The 22,966-nt window shown below is 37.3% G+C and overlaps 1 protein-coding gene across 1 annotated transcript in view; it reads right to left on the bottom strand.

Moving 5' to 3' along the window:
- Nucleotides 1–7,125: 7,125 nt before the first annotated feature.
- Nucleotides 7,126–22,966, bottom strand: part of RFX6 (regulatory factor X6) — a 55,140-nt gene continuing 39,299 nt past the window's right edge. The window contains exons 11-19 of the mRNA XM_072776857.1: nucleotides 21,248–21,407; nucleotides 19,992–20,136; nucleotides 18,705–18,814; nucleotides 17,646–17,763; nucleotides 15,491–15,613; nucleotides 14,503–14,709; nucleotides 12,865–13,377; nucleotides 11,806–12,018; nucleotides 7,126–8,056 (exon numbers count right to left, since the gene is read on the bottom strand). Of these exons, the coding sequence (XP_072632958.1) occupies nucleotides 7,881–8,056; nucleotides 11,806–12,018; nucleotides 12,865–13,377; nucleotides 14,503–14,709; nucleotides 15,491–15,613; nucleotides 17,646–17,763; nucleotides 18,705–18,814; nucleotides 19,992–20,136; nucleotides 21,248–21,407 (1,765 nt within the window). The 3' untranslated portion in view covers nucleotides 7,126–7,880. The remainder of the gene's footprint in view (nucleotides 8,057–11,805; nucleotides 12,019–12,864; nucleotides 13,378–14,502; nucleotides 14,710–15,490; nucleotides 15,614–17,645; nucleotides 17,764–18,704; nucleotides 18,815–19,991; nucleotides 20,137–21,247; nucleotides 21,408–22,966) is intronic.

The following is a 22,966-nucleotide window of genomic DNA, read 5'->3' as shown; positions in this document are numbered from 1 at the left end:
GTGTGGTTTCAAAACACAGATTTGTCTGACTCTGTAGTAAGCATTTTAAAGTGCTTCACAAATAAGATCAAGTATTTTATCTCTACTTTGAAATCACAGTTTAGGTTAATCCTTTCTTCATATTTTAGCAGAAACTTGAAAAACCACTTCAAAGCTGTTATATAAAGGCAAATCGGTGGTTCTTGGAGTGGTGCCTTTCCTAGAACTCAAGGCTAGCCTATGTCATCTTAATACTTCTTAGTCCTTACTGAGCCCTATCTGAATTTTTCATGGTCTCAGCTCTTCATAGGCAGGGAGCAGAGGAAAAGCCATACAGGAGTTGCACTAGGGCAAGTCACTTAGCATAGACAGGCTATTCTAACTGGTTTTGCCAATTCACTTGTCCATTGTTGGCCATTTCCCCCTTATGGTCCCTGGGGAGCATTAAGATGCAATATGCCAAGGGGTTATCTTTCATCAAAGGATCAATGAGCTCTCAGAGGGTTTTCTTTGCTCGATTGTTGTCCAAGGGCCCTCAACCCCCCAGGCAACTGAATACTCAACTTCCTGTAAAAATACATCAGGTACTATCTTCAGGCACACTTTCTAGGTGAAATTTCTTTGGGGGGTAGAAGGTTGAAATGAGTATTATAAATTGTAGAAGTACCCAGACAGTGACAATGAGTGTAAGTGAAAAACAGTCTGTGTGTGGGGAGAGGTGATGGCAAATAGTACAAAATATATTGCCCCCAAATTCAAAGGCAGGGTGTCTTGCCATTTTGCAATATAAAATATAGAAATAGTTTTATTTTCCACAGGGATCACGCGTAAAGCATTAATAAGCTAAAGCACACAAAGCAAAATGACAAATCTTGATTAGCAAACTACCCACGAAGCTTATATTTGCCCCGGGTGTGTTTAAAGATGCTTGAAGGCTGTAAATCTCTGACCCTCATTCTGACTATTGATTGGTAAGAACACCACCCTTGTTTTCAACTAATAAAAACAATGGTTTCTCTTTACTTTAGAGCAGGTATCATATTGAGTAGTTAATTTTTCACTTTTGTAAACATGTTCCTCACCCAATTCTCACTTAAAGACTCTCTGACATCTACTTTAAGAGGTAGAGTCACCATGTGACACTGAGAAGTCTTGGTTTTGACCTTCTCTTCACCTTTAGATCCCTTCAATTTTAGGGTCAGCATTAATCACATAGGCAATACAGAAAAATGCCACTTAAAAGCAATAAAATATTTTTTCTTATCTGATATTTAAACATCCTTTCCAAGGGAGGAGATCTGGGATCGAATTTGTGGAAAAGGAATAGAGAATTCTATTAAACCTAGTTTTGCTGGCTGAAATCATAATTTTTAAAAAGAGAACCAAACTAAGGCTTCATGAAAACAACCAACACCTAACCCTAATACAGTGTGACATGTCAGTTATACCTCAATAAAAAAAGAAAACCATGAGATTAATTTTCTTACTTATGTGTTTTCGTAAGAACATGTGAAAGGGACTTAATGGCTATTTTTAGTAGTAGATTCTAGGAAAGCAATGGCATTCATTGGAAATAATTTAGCATTTTAGAGTTTATAAAAAAATCTCAGCTGGACATTCTTACCATCCTCGTCTAATATTTTATATATTTTCCTAATCATGTTTCTTCTGTTTCATCAATAAATCACTATGACCATCCTTAAAGTTTGAAAGCCTCAGAGGTATCTCTAGATTCATTCTGGCTGCTCTTCCAAACTCTCCGGGCTCCGTCACAACTTTTCCTCTTTTACTTGCAGTTACTGGATCCCTTACAGGCTGCATTCCTGTCCTGAACTCGTCCTTCCTGTTCAACCCTTCCCCCTCCACCATCTCCTTCCCCAACGTCACCCACTTCCCACTTATTCTTCCAGTCTCGGCATGCAACTTCTTGAAGAAGTTTCCCTATCCACTTTCCCCTACCCCACCCCTGCCCTGAATACATCTCCATGGGCTCACCTCTCATTAATTCTCTGAGCAGCCTTTATCTCTCTTCACAATGTCAATGAATTATTTCTTAGTTGTAACCAATTGTGGAAATGCTTGGCTTAATGTCTGCCTTGCCTCATAAAATGTAAGATCCATGAAGGGAGGGCCCTTATCCTTTTTATCAGTGTGAGCAGACATTATTTGTTAAAATGTGGGATAAAACTGAGTATCCTTTGGAGCTTTCAGCATACAAACTCTTAAAACTCAACCAAGCCTAAGAACATGACCAAAATATTTCATTAAAATAGTCAAGCAATAAATAAATTTTAAGTCTTGACATTAAATCAAACATTTGTAAATAGTGAGATAGAGTTTTTAATAGGGACAGGAATCTAGAAGTATTCTGTATTTATATATATGTCTGAAGCTTCCACTACTATTGAACAAACAGAACTAAAACCTTCTAGTTATAACAGAACTTCTAGATATGTCAAGTAAAATGGTCAAACTAATGTGTGGTCATTTTTATTACCATAAACACCTGCATGAATATGATTGAAATTATAGATATTAGAAGAGAATTTTGAGGAAAAATAATCAGAAATCTCTCCAACTGGATTAGATTGTACCAAACAAAACAAAACAAAACAACACAAAAAACCCTAAATAAATTATATTCGCTCATTCTGGTAATGGACTTTTTATAATGAGAAACATTTCTACCATAATATTATATGCCCAAGATCAATAAAAATTAGCACTGTTGATAAGATTTTTTTCTTTTTAAGATTTTATTTATTCACTTGAGAGAGAGGAATGTGCACACAAGGGGAGGGAGAGTCAGAGGGAGAGGGAGAAGCAGACTCCCCACTGAGCAGAAAGCCAGACATGGGGCTCGAGCTCAGGATCTTGGGATCATGACCTGAGCCAAAGGCCTATACTTAACTGACTGTGCCATCCAGGTGCCCCTATTTATAAGATCTTGAGATTGGAAAACTAATTGAAAACCTTTTACCAGTCAGAACAGAGATAGGACCTTATTTTATAATCAAATATCTCAAAATTAATGAATAGATTACTCATTGCAACTAGCAATCTTTTCCAGGCATTGCTAACACCTATAATCAAGGAGTAACTGAAATTTATTTTCTTTTCATTTAATCAGTGTGCTTTTGGAGCAGACAAGTTATGTTCTCTGCCATTTACAAACTTGAGGATTTAATTTAGAATTCAATAATTGAACGAGATAGTACAATAACCTTTTATATAAACTCATCATTTCTTATCTTTCTCAAAGCACAAAATGTTCTATATGCTATAATCACTATTGTTTACTTTCCTAGAAGGTTTTTGTTTAAATTTCTATAACTCACCTGTGATTATAAATTTGCCTTCAAAATATAGTATGATCAGTTTGCTACTCCAGGCTTCAGAAGAGCTCATAGCTGTTATCATGAGACTTGTATGACAATTAATTTTGCTCCCTGTTATATAGAAATCTGATTGCTTGTAATATCCCTTTCCAAGGAGTTCAGACATCAGTCTCATTTGTCTCCTGCTCTTTTGAAAAGTTGGAACTTTGGGTTTGGGCTTCAGAATCCATTTCTCTCCAAGAGTTTTTCTTTTTTCTTTTCTTTTTTCTTTTCTCTCTCTCTCTCTCTCTCTCTCTCTCTCTCTCTCTTTTTGAAGGGGGTGGGTGGATGGGGAGAATGTACTACCTGGGCTCACTTTCAAGAATTATTGGTTTTCTTTGTCTCTTTTTTGTGGACTGCATTTATATGAGCATAAATTCAATGGTTGAAAAACATCACCAGTGAGCCTCTAATTTACTGTTTATCAAGTTTTTCTGAAGAAGAGGAAACACATGCTTCTGTGAACTAGTGGTGTAGTCAGAGTAGGTGTACTTTGAATGGCTAAATGGAGACCATGTCAATAAAGGCTCCAAGGGTAAATCTGAGAGGGCAGAGGGGAATTGGGCATTGTGCCCCACTGATCACGATGGCATAGTGTCAGCTCTGGTGTCTAGAGGTCTAGCTCTGGCCACCTGTTGTCTCAGCGTCCTGTTAGAGGAGCCCACTCGTGGCTGCTTGCTGGACCCCTCTCACAACTGGCTTCTCTCTAGCTCTCTTTCTCTTTCTCCCTGCTTCTAGTCCTACTTTTCTGCCTGTTTGCCTCTCCAGGCTGTGCATATGAGTTTCATAGTCACAGTTCCTGAAGAATTCATCTGATTGGGTTAGATATCATTTAATTTGGAGCACCACTACTAGGCAAAGTTTGGGGACATTCATCTCACAGCCTACTGGTCTACCTCCATTTCTCCATAGACGTGTTATTGACTTTTGACATGGGACAGTTCATTGTGTAAATCTGTCCCACACATTGCAGGATCCTCACATCCTTGGTCCTGACACTACATGTCACGCGTCATGGCAATAAAAAATATTCCCCTTCCCATTTCCAAAATGGGCTCTTGACATGGATGACCTTGAGGGTCTCATGGACTTTCTCTTTCAAATCAGAAACAAAAAGAAAGATTTTACATCACAACTGTAATTAGAACTTAGCTTAAATAGGGATCCCTGGGTGGCGCAGCGGTTTGGCGCCTGCCTTTGGCCCAGGGCGCGATCCTGGAGACCCGGGATCGAATCCCACGTCGGGCTCCCTGCATGGAGCCTGCTTCTCCCTCTGCCTGTGTCTCTGCCTCTCTCTCTCTCTCTCTCTGTGTGTGACTATCATAAATAAATAAAAAAATTTAAAAAAAAAAAAAAAAAAAAAAAGAACTTAGCTTAAATAATTTTAAAAAATGCCTTTCTAACCAGAAAGCATACTTGGGAACATACAACTGAGGAGAGCTCTAACTTTTCTGAGTATAGTACTACCCAGAGAGAGGAAAATAAACCAGATCTCTTCTGATCTGTAATTCTATGTTAATGATATACCTGGGTTTTACTTTTTCTTCAAGCTGTTATAAACCAGGCTCTTGGTGTCTGAATCGTATCAAGAATCCACTGAATTATTTGGAACATTCACTTCTCATTATGCCATTTATCTATAGTTACCACTATAACACAAGATTTAAAAGGTAGTACCCCAAGAACTGAGATTATAAACCTCTAGATTTTTTTATTTCTTACCTTAATATTGGACTTCCCATAAGCATTAGCTTGAACAGGTCACTTCCCTATAACTGATACTTCACAACTTCTAAAAATTACTTGAAGAATCATTTATTTACTTTCACAAACAGAAACACTAACAAACTAGGCCAGATCCTTTAACTGTATTAAAATTAACCTAAAGAACAGCAGAAAATGCCTTGAGCATCCAAGCTTCAAATCCTTGAAAGAAACAATTCTTAAATGATGACTGTAGCTGAAAGGGAGAAAGGTATTAAATGTCTCAAGCTCCCTCTAGGTAAAATTAAAGATGCTGTCACTTCATTCATGAAGGACTGGCCCTGCCTCTCCAGGGGCATTCAGAAATATGGAAGATGTTTTCAGTTGTCACAAGGCTGGGTGAGGGGAGTGCTTTGGTATTTAGTGTTTGAGAGTTGGGGATACTAAATCCTGTGCAATATGCAGAATAGTCCTGCAAAAAATAGGACTGTCCTGCCTGCAAGCCAATAGTGCCCACACTGAGAAATGCCATTATACATCTAAGAGAGAAAAGCTCAAGTGCCACTGCCTGGGGGAAAGAGCAAATCAGTCTTCTTGATGTCAAAATTTAGCACCTCGTCATCAGCCAGACACACATGAGGCCCAGAGATAACGTTCACTTATCTTCTGGACTCACCCGGCTCCAGATCATTTCCCCCTTCTACAAAGGGGCCATCAATCTAGAGTCAGCTATTTATACTGAAATGTTCTGCAAATAGGGTTAAGGAAAACTTTAGAGCCACTATTAATGTATTCCTTTGTAATCCCTTATAATCTAGTAAATTGCTAATCCTTCAATTGTACTAAATGATGCTCATGCCTCTTTGAAACGATGCTTGGGCTTCATTCTCCTGCTCCCTTCACTCTGCTTCCATGTAGTCTCTGCGCTTATCTGCTGAATATCTGGATGAGAGAGATGGTCTCAGAAATAGCCCATTCTTGGGTTAGCTCCTCCTCCATCTGGTCCATCTCCCTTTCCAGCTGCTGCTGGCTATTCCCTAAACATCACTTCCTCCATTTTACTCTTTACTCAAAAATCTTCAGTGAGTTTCTGTTTCCTATCATATCGCCCCTTCATCGTTACATTGGAATTTAGTAAAAGTATTGGCAGAGTTATTTTATAGTCTTTGTATTTTCATTTTCATCTTTTTCAACTTGCATCTTCCAATGTGTCTGACACAAAATACATGCTGAATATATAATTACTATACAGTGGAAATTTGGTTCTTAATTTTCAAGACTTATATCCAAACATTTCTTAAAGCTGTTTTGGTTTTTACTTCATCCCAAGCCCTTATTAATTTCACTACCCTTTGTACTCTTCCAATATTACTATAGCAAGTAATACAACATCTATTGCTTTTCTCATGATTTGTTGCTGTTGCAAAATTCTTCTGCTCAATTAATTAGCTCATAAACTACATGCTACTAAGCACGCTACTGAGCAAATGGTAGCAACACTCTGACAAGTCCACAATTCATTGTTTATTGTTTGCTGAAAACAATTCCACAGTTTGTCTTCACCAAATTACATCATGATGGATAATGGGCATTTGGGGCTTACAAATCCTTTAAGAATGTACCTGGAGATCACAGTATAACCCAATCCTTAATACAAATAATCTAAGGGCTGTTGTAAGATGATAGGAAAAGCCTGTGAAGTTAATAGAGGTTTGCCATTACAGGCCATAAGTCCTACTACAGACCTCTCAGCTAAGACATATGATAAAGAAAAAAAAAAAAAAGAGTTAGATAGATGGTGTATCAAATTTTCTTAACTCATATGGAATAAATTCCTCACTTTTAAATTTCTCTTTGCTTTCAGATGATCCCTGCTTTCAGATGATCATTCGCTCTTAGTTTCTAAGCCACGTACTTGATTAAAGACTGCTTTCAAATCTGCAGAAGTTCAGTCTATCAGCTACAATTTCCATATATATATATATATATACACATATATATATATATATATATGAATGGATATGATATGGAATGTATTCTTGAATTACGATGTTTTGACCAACCATCTTTAGTCTTTAATTCAATATTCAAAGGAGCTTCACCTGAAAATCCCAAGCATTTTTCAGAAACAGTAACAGCTCTGAGAGCAATCGAGCCTTTAAAAATATTTTCGTACTTTATTTCTTTCATTTCTTATCTTTCTTAAATAAAGTGGGAAAGCATTTATAATCTCCATTCAGTTACATAGAATTCGAATACTGCTATGTAACAGAAATCATCACACTAACGCACAGGATTGAAAGTCAAGCAACTTTGGTCTAGGCTGAATTGAATTAAGTCTTGACCCTGTAAACATTTCCATAGGAGGTAGTACATACACATTTGACTTTTGGTCAAATAAGGGATAGTAAACAATGATTCTGAGACCCTAATAAATTAAAGTTATTTTAAAGGCATTAAATATTTTTTTCCTTTTATAGACCAAATATGAAACAGCACACAGACTTTTCAATAAATTAGGAAGCAAAATATTAAATCTTCAGAGTTGGAATGTTTGCATCTTCAAAGCTCCACTGGTTCCATTTGATAATGTTTGAAACTATAATTAATAATGAGATCACATTTTAAACAATTTGTGGGCAAGCAAAGTCTGCAAGTATCTCCACTCATTATGGAGTTGTCCAAAGTTTTGTAACAGTGACTTGAAAAACAATGTTTTGTCACTGTATATTCCATTTTCTTTACCCTGATAGCAATCTGAGTGAATAGTAGTTGAGCAGTAGAGATTTTTGGTTTCAATCCCCACCCAACATTGTTGGTTTAAGTGCCTCCAGCTGCTGTTCCCATGAACACAGTGTTGATGGGTGGTAAAGAGGACACCATTTCTCTACCATTCGCTCCATGGGAATCCAGGGTCTCTTGAGCTGGATACTGACTGGAAGTTCCATACATACACTGAGATGAGGAGGAAGGAATTGGGGTTTGCAAGCTGGATGCTGTAAAGGAAAATATAATCAGCAATTGAATATTGACTGACATTTTTTTCTTTGCAAGTGCCACTCACTTTAAGTCTCTATGTTTATGTTTGCATTGATCACACATATTTATTCTATTTTCCTAGAAATTGTTTTTCCTTCTACAGATTTCATGAAGAAAACTCAATTTCAAACTTAAATTCAGACAACCTTATCACCCAAATATATCCCAAATCTACCTCCTCTTTCCACCCATACTTCTTCCATTGTTCAAACCACCATCTTCACCACTTTCTTACACCATACACAAAAATAAACTCAAAATGGATGAAAGACCTAAATGTGAGGCAAGAATCTATCAAAATCCTAGAGAAAAACACAGACAGCAACCTCTGTGACCTTAGCCACAGCAACTTCTTGCTAGATGTCTCCAAAGGCGAGAGAAACAAGAGCAAAAATGAATTACTGAGACTTTATCAAGATAAAAACTTTTGCTCAGCAACAAAAGCATCCACAAAACAAAAAGGCAACCTACAGAATGGGAGAAGATATTTGTAAATATCTTATCAGATAAAGGGCTAGTATCCAAAATCTATAAAGAACTTCTTAAACTCAACACCCAAAGAGCAAATAATCCAGTCAAGAAATGTCAGAAGACATGAACAGACACTTCTCCAAAGAAGATCTACAAATGACCAACAGACACACGAAAAACAGGCTCAACATCATTAAGCATCAGGGAAATACAAATCAAAATACAATGAGATACCACCTCTCACAAGTCAGAATGGTTAAAATTAATAAGTCGGCAAACAACAGATGTTTGCAAGGATGTAGAGAAAGGTGATTCCTCTTACACTGTTGGTGGGAATGCAAACTGGTACAGCCACTCTGGTAAATAGTATGGAGGTTCCTCAAAAAATTGAAAATGGAACTACCCTACAATCCAGCAATTACACTATGTATTTATCCAAAGGATACAAACATACTGACTTGAAGGGGTACACGCATCCTAGTATTTCTAGAAGCAATGTCCACTATAGGCAAAATATGGAAAGAGCTCAGATGTCCATCAACAAATGAATGGATAAAGATGTATATATGTAGAATGGAATATTACTCAGCCATCAAACAGAATGAAATCTTGCCATCTGCAGTAATGTGGATGGAACTAGATGGTATTATGCTAAGACAAATATTGTGTGATTTTACTCACATGTGGAATTTAAGAAACAGATGAATATATGGGAATGGAAGGAAAGATAAAATAAGACAAAATCAGAGAGGGAGATAAACCATAAGAGACTCTTAACTATAGGAAACAAACTGAAGGTTGCTGGAGGGAAGGTGTGGGGGGATGGGGCAATTGGGTGATGGGCATTAAGGAGGGTGCTTGCGGTAATGAGCACTGAGTGCAACTGATCAATCACTATACCTCTGAAACTGATAATACACTGTATATTAACTAATTTATTCTAAATTTAAAAAACAATAACAGGGCAGCCCGGGTGGCTCAGCGGTTTGGCACCACCTTCAGTCCAGGACCTGATCCTGGAGACCTGGGATCGAGTCCCACGTCAGCCCCCCCCCCCCCCACAGCATGGTGCCTGCTTCTCCCTCTGCCTGTGTCTCTGCCTCTCTCTCTCTCTGTGTCTCTCATGAATAAATAAATAAATAAAATCTTAAAAAAAAATAACAAAATACCCACCATCTTCTCCTACCTGGACCAACACAGCAGCCTCCTAACTGGTCTCATGACCTCACCTTTGCCGCACCTTCTCATTCTGCAGGGAGCTGCCAGGTTAATGTCACTCAAGTATACAGTAAATTGTCACTCTCCTCAAATGCTACAATGACTTCCCACTACGCAGGACAGAATCCAAGCTTCCTGCCCTTATTCACAACATCTTCTGTGAACTGGTCTCTGGCCACTGATTTATTTTTTACACTGTCTTCATTCACTATGCTCAAAACACCCTGGCTTTCTTTCTGCCCACTGAATTTTCCTTGTTTCCATTTCAGAGACTATGCACTTGTCATTTCTTCTGCCTAGAACTCCATCCTCAGCCCTTTGTGTCATTGCCTCATCATTCAGCTTTCAACTCTAATATCCCTGCCTCAGGATTCCTTTCCCAACTATCTGACTGAAAGCAGTTTCTCCATCATTATTTGTCATTTTACCCATTTAATTGACTTCAGAGTATCCAACGTTATCTTTGTAATGCATTTGTCTATATACCCATTGCTCTATCTCTCTTCACTAGAATGTAAACTTCTTATAGTCAGGAATTCCATCCCAATTGCCACCATAACCTCAATGCCTAGAATGAAGTTTGGCACATGTTAGTAAGTTCCTGAGAATCTGACCAACTGGCTCTCTGACACTGCATTTCCTGCATGTGTGGTTGCTGGCTTCTCATTGCTGTTTTTCTCATTTTTCTGACTACCTTCTTTGCTGTCCCTGAAAACCAGGCTTTATAACTAAGGAAGCAGACAGTGGGTCCTCCCTTCACTCAGAAGCCCTCTCTGCCATTTACCTGTAAGCCACCTCTGATGACTAGAGCTTAGAATCCATCCTACACCCAAGCTATGTTCCAGCAAAGCTTCCACTATCTCTACAAGTAAACAGAACTAATAGTAACAATAGCAACATGATACATTTTAGTCTCACGGTGAGGAAACTTCCTGAAGTGGAATTTTCTGCTTCATTAGAGTAACCTAGAAGCAATGACCATCTGCAGATAACAGGAGATGAGCTGCTAGATTCTGCTCAGGGAGCATCTGTAATGGTCACGGGAAGGGAAGAGGTGCTTCCTATTGAGTTATTGGAAAAGCACACTGAGGAGGAGAGATGGAATGTGTCTCCTTCTCCCTTATGCTCCCATTGGGTGTCAAAGCCCTTTACTTATCCTAGCTTGAAATCCATTCCATTGGAAGATTTCAACCATCGCATATAAACATTAACACTCTGCCTTGACACTTACATGCATCTATACTTGCATGTGATCCCTTATTCCTAATACAGGAAACTGCTTCTACCCATGTATTTTGCCCCTTTTTTTCCAACTCACTGATGTGTGGAGTTCCTACTATGTGGCAGACACTTAGCTGGGTACTGCTAACACATCTAGTACAAGTCTCAGGATTTTCCCAGGGAGAGCAACCCAGTTAGAAGAAGATGCGAGGGGACTTCATGGCAAACACACAGTTTTGCTCATTTTTTACTTAAACCGTATGTAGCAGAACAATAAAAGGAGCAACATTTTCTGCAAAGCTGTCTAATCACATTTTACATATTATTGAGAAAATGACAGTAACCTCTATCACAAATCACCATTATTTTGAACCTGGAGTGGTTTAGGGTACTGCTGGAGATTATGGGGTCCAAAGACACCTCTTGGCACTGCCCCTGCATCCAACAGTGAATCAGAAAGAGGGAGAAAAAGACATCATTACTGCTTTCATAAAAGGTAAAGTCTTTAGACTATGGCTGATGGGTTATATTTCTTTTTTGCAAACATAAAAGGTGCCAGCTATTCTCTTTTAAAGAATAACAGATTTGGCAGTAGGCTGCACAGTGACATATATACTGAGAACGGGGAAGACTATTATCAATAGATACAAAAATTAGACTTCAGATCCAAAGGGATAGATCACCCGTGAGAGCATGAGTGCCCAGCTCACCTCAACAGTCACCCTCCAGAGCAAAACTACATACCTGATATTCATAGCTTTTTAAAATGTCTCCAAGAACTACTAAAATAATTTACCTACTACTGGAGTTCGACACGCAACGGAAGGCGATGTGTCTGCGTAAAACGAGCTGGTCTGCTTTCTACTACTGTCATCTAAAATGTTAAGTGGATCGTGGATGTCATTGTAGGGAGGCAGTGAGCGAACACTGCTGATGACGGAAACGTGTTGATTCACCATCGATCCAAGCCTATGAGACTCTGGGTAGTTTATGTTACTTCCATAGTATCCTAGAACAGAAAATGTCAAGAATGTTCTGTTCACTTATTACAAAAAATATTACAGGAAGGGAAAAGGGACAAGGCAATAGAGTAGAGCCCTAAAGATATTGCATTATAAACATGACATTCACAGCTACATTTACTATATAGAATTGGATTTGTGCTTGTATAATGGCTATGGTTCACAATGCTGGCTTTTTATTTTTAAAAAATACAAAGGAGTTATTCTATTGCTAATTTTCAGATAAAAGACTACATCTCTCTCATATTCTCCTCATCTACATTAACAAGATCTTCTTTTAAAGAAAAAAAGCACTACTAACCTCTCGCAAAGATTACACTGCTTGTCAAATACCAGTTGTATCTACAGAATTGTGTTTCTGGAAGAAGGACTGGCCTACATTTAGGAAAGAGGACGCAGAGCTGCTTTGGCAGCTGAAGTCACGGATCTTTCCAACTCCCTAAACTTTAAGTGTTTTATCAGACTAACAGGGAGCACTGTTTGGGTCCTAAGCTGTAAGATCTGCTGCTAGTTCTCTAGAAGAAACATTATTCAATAGGAATATTTTCAAAGGACAAAACATTCTTCTTTTGGGCTTATTAAGGGAGATCTCAAACACACGTTTGACCTAATATTTTTATCATTTGGGGATTTAGAAGGGCAACTTTAAAAAAACCACAAGAATTAGATATATGTTTGTATATGAAAGAAATGAGCTTCAAACACCTAACATTCCAAGATCTTTAGAAACTTTACATGGGATGACATGCTGCTCAGCAGAGGTAGAGCTCAATGTCTGATTTTGCCTTACTGCCATCTCAAGAACCAGGAAAAATTCTTTAAAATTTCAATACCATTAGGTGAATTCGGAGGCAATGTTGCTCCTTGGCAGCTGGCAGCCCCTGTGTTGCTCAGAAAATTGAAGCTTCCTGTATTTAAAAACTGCATGCTGTGTGAATCTTGGCTGTGTGAGGATGGTCCATAGCTGGAAGGTGGTCGAGAATTATATGGAGACCCAGCACAGCTGCCACTGAAGAAGTCTCTAGAAAGCTGCTGTTCACTCCAGGCCATGCATCGACCATGCTCAGGGCGATGAGGATAGAGTCCTGATGGGGGGTGAGGCTGTGCCCTAAACACAGTCTGATAGTTAGAGTTGGTCCCATAAAAGTCATGGTTGCTTTGAGGGTGGGTAGGATAGATGGACTCTGGGAATGTTGAGCAGTGTGAGGAGGCTGACAGGACTGGGCCCACACTTGGAGGTCTCCCCGCCATTGGCCCTTGGTTAATGACGCTTCCTCGGCTTGCCATGGCTGGAGAAATGGGGGGTGTCATCAGTTGACCAGTGCTCTGGGAAAGCTCCATTTGACCTGGAAAAAAATTACTGCAGCATTCATCAGTGGCATATTAAAACAGATGGGTGCACATCTTTAAAAATTATTCAAAAGATTTATTAATATTTTTCCCGATTTGGTTCATTCCTATTCTCTAAAAACAACAAAACCTGGTGTTTTGGGGAACACCAAAAACCTAGGTTTCAAAGATACCATCACAATAAATAAATAAATAAATAAATAAATAAATAAATAAATAATAAAACCATCACAATACATGTCTATTTCACAACAGTGAAGACTTTTGGAGTTAGTAATTATGCATGAAAGTTTGGGAAGGCCTCATGCTTCCATGGGTACGAAAACGGTTAGAGCTCAAGCATGGGAAGGTCAAGGGCTCTGTTCTTACATTTTCCATAATTAAAAAACAAGCTGAATGCTAACTGGTTTGATTTTTAGGGTAAAAGAAAAAGGCAATAAGGTCAAAATGGCATGGCTTCAAAGCAGCCAATTCAAAACATCATGCAAACACCACTGATGAACAATGGAGTTTTGATGCCACCAAGTTCCTTGGTGTCTGATTCTCCATTGGTGGAATTAGGCCCCTGAACTAAAAGGCCTTCCAGGATTAAAATTCTGTGTGTCCAATGAAATTATATCTGTGAATTAAGGCAAGTAGTGGACTTAGAACAGTATTATCTAGTAGTGAGTACAAGCCACTAAACATTCAGACTGACACAACGGGGACTCCAGACCAAAGAGGAAAATTATTGAAGTGGTTATCCTAAAATGACCAAATCTACTTTTTAATGGGGGAGAAAGAAAATCTTCTCAGAAGCCAAAAATAAATAAGAATCCCATTTTTTTGACTCTCAAGGCATCTTCAGAATCTTATTTATACCTACTCTAATTTTTTCTTCCACTGAATGAAGACAACTCATTATCTGTACTTCCAATATAACGAAACGACCACCTCACAGTGTAGTACCTATGTTAATAGTGGTATTGATAAAAGCGTGAATGACAAATGATGAAAATCACAAAAATATTATAAAGCTTTAATAGAAAGGCAAATCTTTTAAAATCTTGCAATGGCTAGACGTTATCAGTTTTGAAGAAAATAAAGGAGATGTGGTGAGGCCCAAGCATTTCACAGCATACCTGTGAGTGGCATGTTGTCTGTATTCCCAGCAGGGAATGGGTGCAGAGCAGAGGGTAAGCCTCCGGGGTGACTGGATGACAGAGGAAGATAGGTTGTTTCCACATGGCTTTCATTCTTCACAGTGTCGCTGGAAACGGTGCTGCCTTTATTACGGTTGGCCAGAAAGCATGAACTTGGAGAAGCAGTGAAGGCAGCTTTACTTGCATCTGGAAAGATTTTTTTTTTAAATGGGAAAGCTAACATCATTCCCATATTCCTAACAAATAAGCCCAAGAAAAGGAAACTGAAAATGTTTTAGGGTTGTGTCATAAATCTGGCAACTGCAGAGAAATATCTTCCATGGGAAACGAGGCTGGCAGATGTTTGGTCATGGCAGTGGTGCTGGGGTTTAGTGGTCATTGTTATCTGCACAGTTGTGAGTGTGAAGTGTGTTCTGAGGAGCACTTAGGAATCTACTCTGGAGTGGACAGACTTCAAAATGCAAGTCATCACATCTCAAACTGAAATGTTCTCTTCCTTCTCTAAACTTCTATAGAGGGGATCCCTGGGTAGCTCAGCAGTTGAGCGCCTGCCTTTGGCCTAGGGTGTGATCCCGAAGACCGGAGATCTTAAAAAATTAAAAAAAATAAACTTCTATAGAACTTATTTCTACACCATTTATATGAGGTGGTGTACCACAGGTGTTGTCTTGAATTATGGTTATTTTTTTGTTGTTGTTATAATCACCTCTCTACCTTCGTGTAAATTCTCCCAAGAACATCAATTTTATATCCTCCAGAGCTTCCAGTAAACTCCTTTGACTACTCTATGTGTAAATGGTGGAGAGAAAAACTAGTGTTCCAATAGTGTTGACACCCTCTGTTAGTTGTGACACACTCGGGGAAAAAAACTGAGACTTATCGACCCACTCAACGTGTACTTACAAATTCTTGAATTTAGGTTTAAAGAAAGAAATATGCAAAAAATAAGATATACATTTTAAATTACCTGAATTCTTCATATACTTGTCCAATAAATTCTGTAACTCCTGTTCTTTGTCATTATTGAACTGGGTCTCCATGGCAAGGAGAATGTATTCATCAAGAAGCATTCGGATCAAATGGAAAGAACCTTGTTTGTGGATGGGAATGGGGAGAGGGCATTATGAGATAAAAGGAGGGAGAGAAGGAGAAGGAAAGAGAGAGAGAGAAGTCGAGTTATCTTTGTGACCATCTCACAACACTTTACAAGGAGCAACTGAAATAAACAAATACTTGTTGGACTTTAAATGACCTGCTAAGACCAACATGCTTAACTTGAGTCTCTAATCTTTCTGTGTACCGCCTGCCCAGCTTACTGTGTGTACTGTCCTGCCAGCTCTTTGGCCACTAATTACATCAAAGGAAAATACGGATGAAAGTGAGACATGCTTTATGCTTTAAGAGGGCACACATTGGAGTGTGATAAGCTTTAACCTGGGGAGAATGAGCTCTACTCTGCTCTATTTCTGTTTACTTTGTACTAAATAATTAGACAATGGCCACCATGGTCTGAAAAAAGTATCAAGAAAGATGTCTTTCTGGCCTGAAACAAAGTTCTCTTTGGTTTGGAAAAAAAACAAAAGAGTCATTTTCATTTGGAAGTTGTCCTGGAAAATCTTAAACTTCTTTGGACTATTCCACCGATTTCCCAACAAAAGTCTGGTTTCATAATAAAGTCAGGCTTCGGTGTTGTATATTTTAAGAAACTTCACATATAAGCAAGATATTTCAAATAATAGGCTCAATATGTTTTATTCATCCCTCCATGCAAGTTCACTGATTTTATCTAATTCTACTGAGAATTAAATAAAAACAACCTAGTTAACTATAACCTATTTATAATTTGAAGATTTCTAGAAAAGCAACTACTACTAAATGCAGAAGTACTGTCCATGAGCTAGCATCATAGCTGCAAACTAAGAATCCCAGAAATTTTAGGAAAATGAAAGTATTCAATTTCTGGAAGATCTGACTTGACTCAGTTTGTGGCACAAGTCAAATCGATCAGGAAAGATGTTTCAGAAACATATGAGAACATGTCTTCTCGGCTGCTCTTTGATTCTCAGAGTGCAGTTATGTGGTTCCTGGAAAAGATGCAAAAATTTGCCATACTTCAATGGGTAGTGCCTTTGGAAAATAATGTACTAATTATTGTTTACTTGTTTGTTTAACAAAAAAAAATTTATCCAAGCACTAATAGGATGTAATGATAATAGCTCCTATTCATTAAGTGTTCACTGGGTACTAGACTGTGTTTATATATATATATATAATCTCACTGTGTTTGTGTATATATATATATATATATAAAATCTCACTAAAGTGCCTACACAACCCAATAAGAGGAGTATTTATCCTCTTTTCTTTTGTGCTTCAAGTTTTTATTTAAATTCTAGTTAGTTAACATACAGTGTAATATTGGTTTCTGGAGTAGAATTTAGTGATTCATCACTTACATATAACACCCAGTGCTCAACACAACTAGTGCCCTCCTTAATACCCATCCCTCATATAGTCCATCCCCACCCACATCCCCACCAGAAGCCCTGAGCTGCTGCTCTAAGAACACTCTAGGGTTAAGAATCTCTTATAGTTTGCTTCCCTCTCTCTTTTTTTCCTTCCCCTACATTCATCTGTTTTGTTTCTTAAATTCCACTTATGAGTGAAATCATGTGGTATTTGTCTTTCTCTGACATTTCACTTAGCATAATACCCTCTAGCTCCATCCATGTCGTTGCAAATGGCAAGATTTCATTCTCTTTTATGGCTGAGTAATCTTCCATTGTATATATATACCACATCTTCTTTGTCCATTCATCAGCCAATAGACATTTGAGCTCTTTCGATAGTTTGGCCACTGTTGATAATGCTGCTGTAAATATTCATCCCCTTCTATAGGGAGCAGAGCAACTTGAGTAAAAACCAAGCCAGAGAGAAGCAGTATTAGGATGTAACTCTGCATGCGGTCTGACTCCCAAACCCAGGCTCATAACTACCATTGTCTACTGGCTCGATAGATTTGAGAAATTACAGTGCCACATGTTTAAAAACTGCTAGGGAATGCAACTGGAGAGTGAATGATGTATTCAGGTAGGAAGAGCTTTATCAAGCACATAGGATACCAAAACTGGATGCATTGTTCAAGGTGAGGTTATGCATCACTCGAGCACCAAAAAAGCTCCACTTAAGCAGAAAGTCTTGAGCCCTCTTCTTTAATGATCTTCCATTTTGTTTGCTGGTCTACAAGGAAGAAAATGAAACTATAAAATCTGTCATCTCATTACTACATGCATCCTTCATAAAATCAAGGGGTTGATAAGCTGTCTGACAAACAGACAGATGGCATGACATGCAATTTTTTTATCAGATATAGTGATCTATCTGGGGAATTTAATGCTCGTCTCTCTTTGTTGTCATTATTAAGGTTAAAAGAGCTTCATTCCATATGGTTCTGTTACCTAACAGAACTGGGCACCAAAATAAAATAATTCACAAAATATTTTATCTCTTCATTTTCCTTTGACAGAACTTTAAAAAGAACAGAAGGTGAAGTGTCAAAGAAGGGTTATATATTTCTGTGAATGATTAACTCTGACTTCTCTGGTCCTGAATGATAATCTGTTTTCTTTCCAGGAGAAAAAAAGTCCCTACGCTACAACCGTTTCCTTGATATGGAGTGGCTAACACTGACTGGTGATGGATCTATTTGCTCTTATTGCCTTGTTTCATGATGGATGGCTTGAGGGTTAAGTGAAAGAGTTGAAAAAACATAGAAAATACAAAATACTGCACTCTCAGAATTTAAAAATGGAAATACTTAAAACCACATTTTCTGCCAGAATTTATGAAAATTTACTCTTTAGAAAAGGGCCAAATCTGTCCAGCTTTTATCTTTCACTACTGAGGTGACTCTGCTGTAGCATTATTGACTGACAGGGAAGGCATAATATCTGGCAGTCCTTTGTCAAGAAAAGACAAATAGAACTGAATCTATGCCCAACACTCTCAAATCTGGCCTATTCCTAAATTGATATTTGGGCCACCTTATTTGCAAGTCTTCAAAAGCTCTTCAAAGCATTTTTACACACAACCATCCCTCCCCCACCACTCAAGAAATTACAGCCAGTTTAGCATTTACCATTAACAAAAGTTCTATTTTGTGAACCTATCATTGAAAATACCTTAATAACTCTCTGCTCTACCACGGTATCCAACCATTCAATAAAAGCCTCCACAGTGGCATTCTTCTTAAGAAGATCTTTCAGTTCTTGGAACACTGTGATAGAGTCATCTACCACATTAAAACAAAACAAAACAGAACACCAGATCATTACTCTACTTTGAATCCAAGAGAAAACCTAAAACTAGAAATCACTAAGAATTTTATGCATAAAAGGGAAAGACAGGTGAAATTAAATGTGCCAAATTATTTCATATCCTGAGAACAAGTAACAAAAAAATCCTTAGTTTTTTACTCTTCAAAATTTTTAATAATAACTATATGTATCTTGGTACACACTGAAATATAGGCTATATATTATATAAGTATGTATACCCCGGGAAACAGTAAGTTGTCATTTGCAAATGATTATTCAGTCTGAATCTAAAGCTTTCATTAAATGCAATAGATTCATTGAAAGCTAATGAATGACTAAGCTAAAGTTGCTGATTTCCTGCTTTTTCAACTGTCCTTTACCTTTAGGAAAAAATTTTGCACTGTGAAATCGAGCCACTTACATGAATAATCTTTTACCTTGTAAAAATTAAAGGGGCCATTTAGGGCTATCACTTATTAAAGAGTTTGAAGTTTACTGAATCCCAAAGGCTAATATAATTTTATGCTAGGAAACGTAAAGAAGGGCTGATGTTGGACCACCCCAGAGAGCAGCCCATCATTTGTGCAACAGCCTATCAGAAGCTGCACTTCTTGTCCTTTCAGAGAGAGAGTGGGGAAAGAGTGGATTGCTATCCCTTGAAAACAGTCTGGTTGTCTAGTCATGCATATTGGCTGGGTAACCTCTGTCAGATGGTCCAAACTTGAGCAGGGAATTTCTGCTTTGAAAAACAGTATTGTGTTGACATATTATTTTGATATCCATTATATACCATATAATGCTAAGAGTGTAAAACACACAGAAATGTGTACGAAGGTAATGTGAAACTGGAAGAAAACCCACAACACTAAAAAACATTTTCATTATTTCCAGGTTATATCTAGGCAATGAGATTATGAATGGCTTTTATTTTCCTCTTAATATTTTCTATATTTTCCAGGTTTTCCAAAGTCTGTAGCTACAATTGTTTTCAAGTACAGGACAATTTTTTTAAATTAAAAGGTTTCTATAAACCAAGGTTTATCAAACAGATATTTTGTAGTCTAAGGGGACTGCCAACCCCACCCCATCGAAGACTTATCCAGCCCAAAATATCAACAGTGCCAAGGTTGGGAAACCCAGCTCTAAACTTACGTTCAGTGTAGATATCAGATTCAGTGTCTGTGCTGCCAGAAATGGTGAGAAGGGCCTGTGATCCAATACTATTCAAGTCAACCTTTTCAATATCAGATACCATAGAATTCACAACATGCTGGTCAAAGAGAGCTGGTCTGGCGATCTGCATAAAGAAAGTAAAAATAGACACTAAACCATATTATTGATAGTCTATCTAAAGGAAAGTTTTGGCTTCTAGAAAAATAGTTTTTTGAGAGAAGAGTATCATAAATGTTTCCTCATTTTGAAACTAAAAGCAATAGTTGAAACTCATGATCATCTCTGTTAAAGCTTTGAAAACTATTTTTGAAATTAGAAAATGAATTTCTTATCCATGATCATACAATTAGGATTTCACAATGTTATATTTCTTATCTGGAACTATCCCAACAACCAAGTCTTTTAAAATTTAGAGGACTAGAAATTTTTTCAAAGCAAACAATCATGTGAAAGGATGGGAAGTATATTTTAATGATATACAAACATACAAACAGTGATTTAAGAATTACATTTTCACCCTATGTAAGATAGCCAAATTTGTAGGTAGTTTAAAATGTGTGGTTTGTGGGTTTCACAACATCAAATATCACATGGGCTCAGTCCTCACAACCTTAATCTTTTATTAACTGGATTCATATAGCTAATAGTTTTGCATATTACACTGCTTTCAGAAGCTTTGTGGTTTCTGACTTTTTATTCTGAAATAATATTAAATTTATAAAAAAAAAGTTGCAAAGAGAATGCAAAATATTTCCAAATGTTCAGCTTCTCCTAATTTTATCATCTTACCTAACCATCGTTTATTGCCAAAATCAGGAAATCAGCATGCTACAAAACTGGTAGTAATTCAATTTTCCCACTAATGGTTTGTTTTTTGTTTTTTGTTTTGTTTTGTCCTAGCATTCACTCTGAGGTCTCACATTGCATTTTTTTTTAAGTTTTTTTATTTATTTATGATAGTCACAGAGAGAGAGAGAGAGAGAGAGAGAGAGAAAGGGAGGCAGAGACACAGGCAGAGGGAGAAGCAGGCTCCATGCACCGGGAGCCCGAAGTGGGATTCGATCCCAGGTCTCCAGGATCGCGCTCTGGGCCAAAGGCAGGCGCTAAACCGCTGCGCCACCCAGGGATCCCTCACATTGCATTTAATTATTTTCTACTTGGTCTCCAATCTCAAAATTTCTTATTCTGCTACCTGATAATTCATTTTTTATTTGATCACTCAAATACCAACGTACCTGAGCAAGGTGTAAGAAAGATGTTTGTCTTTTCAGGGAAGATACAAATCTTCGCACAATAGGTATCTTCTTATCAGTTAGAGCTTCTGGCAAGTTTTCCAAGGATGAAACAACCCACTGTTCCCAATTTTTAGCAAAATTCCTTATATCTGCTAATAAGCTACACAAAAAAAAACATTACATATTAAATGCTAAATTGTTTAAAATGCATTACGTAAATGCAGTTTAACGGAGGTATACTGTTATTCTATGATTCCAAGAACATGACTTTGAAGTCAGATAGATTCAGCCTAGGTCTGCCATTTATCTCCTTGGTCAAAATACTCAATTGCTTCAAGCTCTGATTTTATCTAGTAAATAAGAATAAGATTAGTATCTATATCACAAGATTATTATATATAAATAATTCATGGAAATTTATCCAGTCATTTCTGGTATACAGAGGGTAACCAATAAATAATACCTTATTATTAATATTAGCTCATGGTTCAGTCACTTTCTATAAAATATTTCTGGGAAAATGTAAGTATGCACCTGATTTTGCATATCTTGGCTTCTTGACAGACATCACATAGGGATCATAATTTCATTTCAGGCATTTACCATTAGTTCCTAGTAACCTATTCCTATAATCCAAATATAACTGTGGGATACATTATCAAAAATGTACTTAGAAAACGGCAAATGTTGGTTGTGTATATACACAAACATTTATATGTAAACACAAAAATTTAAAAATCACTCAACAATCTACACACTATATCTCAACAAAACAGATCTAAATTTACATTTGGGATGCTGCGCACACACTGGCAAGCAGTAACATGATACAGGAAAAAGACTGAAGCAGAGTTCAATAGCCCTCAGTTAAAATTCTGGCTCTGTTTCTTACGAGTTAACTGACTCTGGGCATAACTTCTTTCTGCTGCCAGTTTCCTCATTTGTGAATATGGGATCATAATAGCTACTGGGAAATAGTCCGACAAGTTGTGTTTTTAAAAAATAAATTGTTCAATGATAAGGAATTAGTTAAATATAGTATTTTTCAGATGCTGGAAATCTATGCAACTATTTAAACAGATAACATTGATCTATATTTGTTGATATGAAAGATTTTCACAGTATACCACAGTAGTATATATACTATGATTCCGTTAAAGACTTTATATATTTACAGATATTCTTAGAAAAGTCTATGAGATAATAACCTAAGACATTACGAACATGGAGAGATTATGAGTGTTTTTTTTAATGCATTTACCCATTTTTTTCATTTTCTACAATGAACAATTTGCATACTTAAGAAATAAATACATAAATAGTCACTTCAGGCTGGTTGTAGGAATTAAGTGAAATAATTTATGTAGTCTCAAAGCCCATATTATGTTTAATAAAGGCCAGCTATTATTACTATTAGTTGCATGGCTGGAGATCTGCCGCTAATTAAGTACAGCCATTCTGCTGTGACATGGAAGTATTAAGAGTACTTAATTTAGAGCTCAGATTATATGTTTAAAGATTACATATTGATAACTGAAAAAACTACTGATCAGAACAAAACTATTATATAAATAAATAAAACAATCTAGAGGAAAAAATAATTCAAGTTTGTTTTATCAATCATTAGGCATTTACTGAGCATCAACTATGTCCATCTGACACGTATTTATGCCCCAGAATACTAAAATAAATTTAACTTTTTCATTAGACTTTGTTTAC

This window comes from Canis lupus, chromosome 1, assembly GCF_048164855.1.
Source record: "Canis lupus baileyi chromosome 1, mCanLup2.hap1, whole genome shotgun sequence".
Lineage (NCBI taxonomy): Eukaryota > Metazoa > Chordata > Mammalia > Carnivora > Canidae > Canis > Canis lupus.
This window is presented reverse-complemented; position numbering and strand designations above follow the sequence as displayed.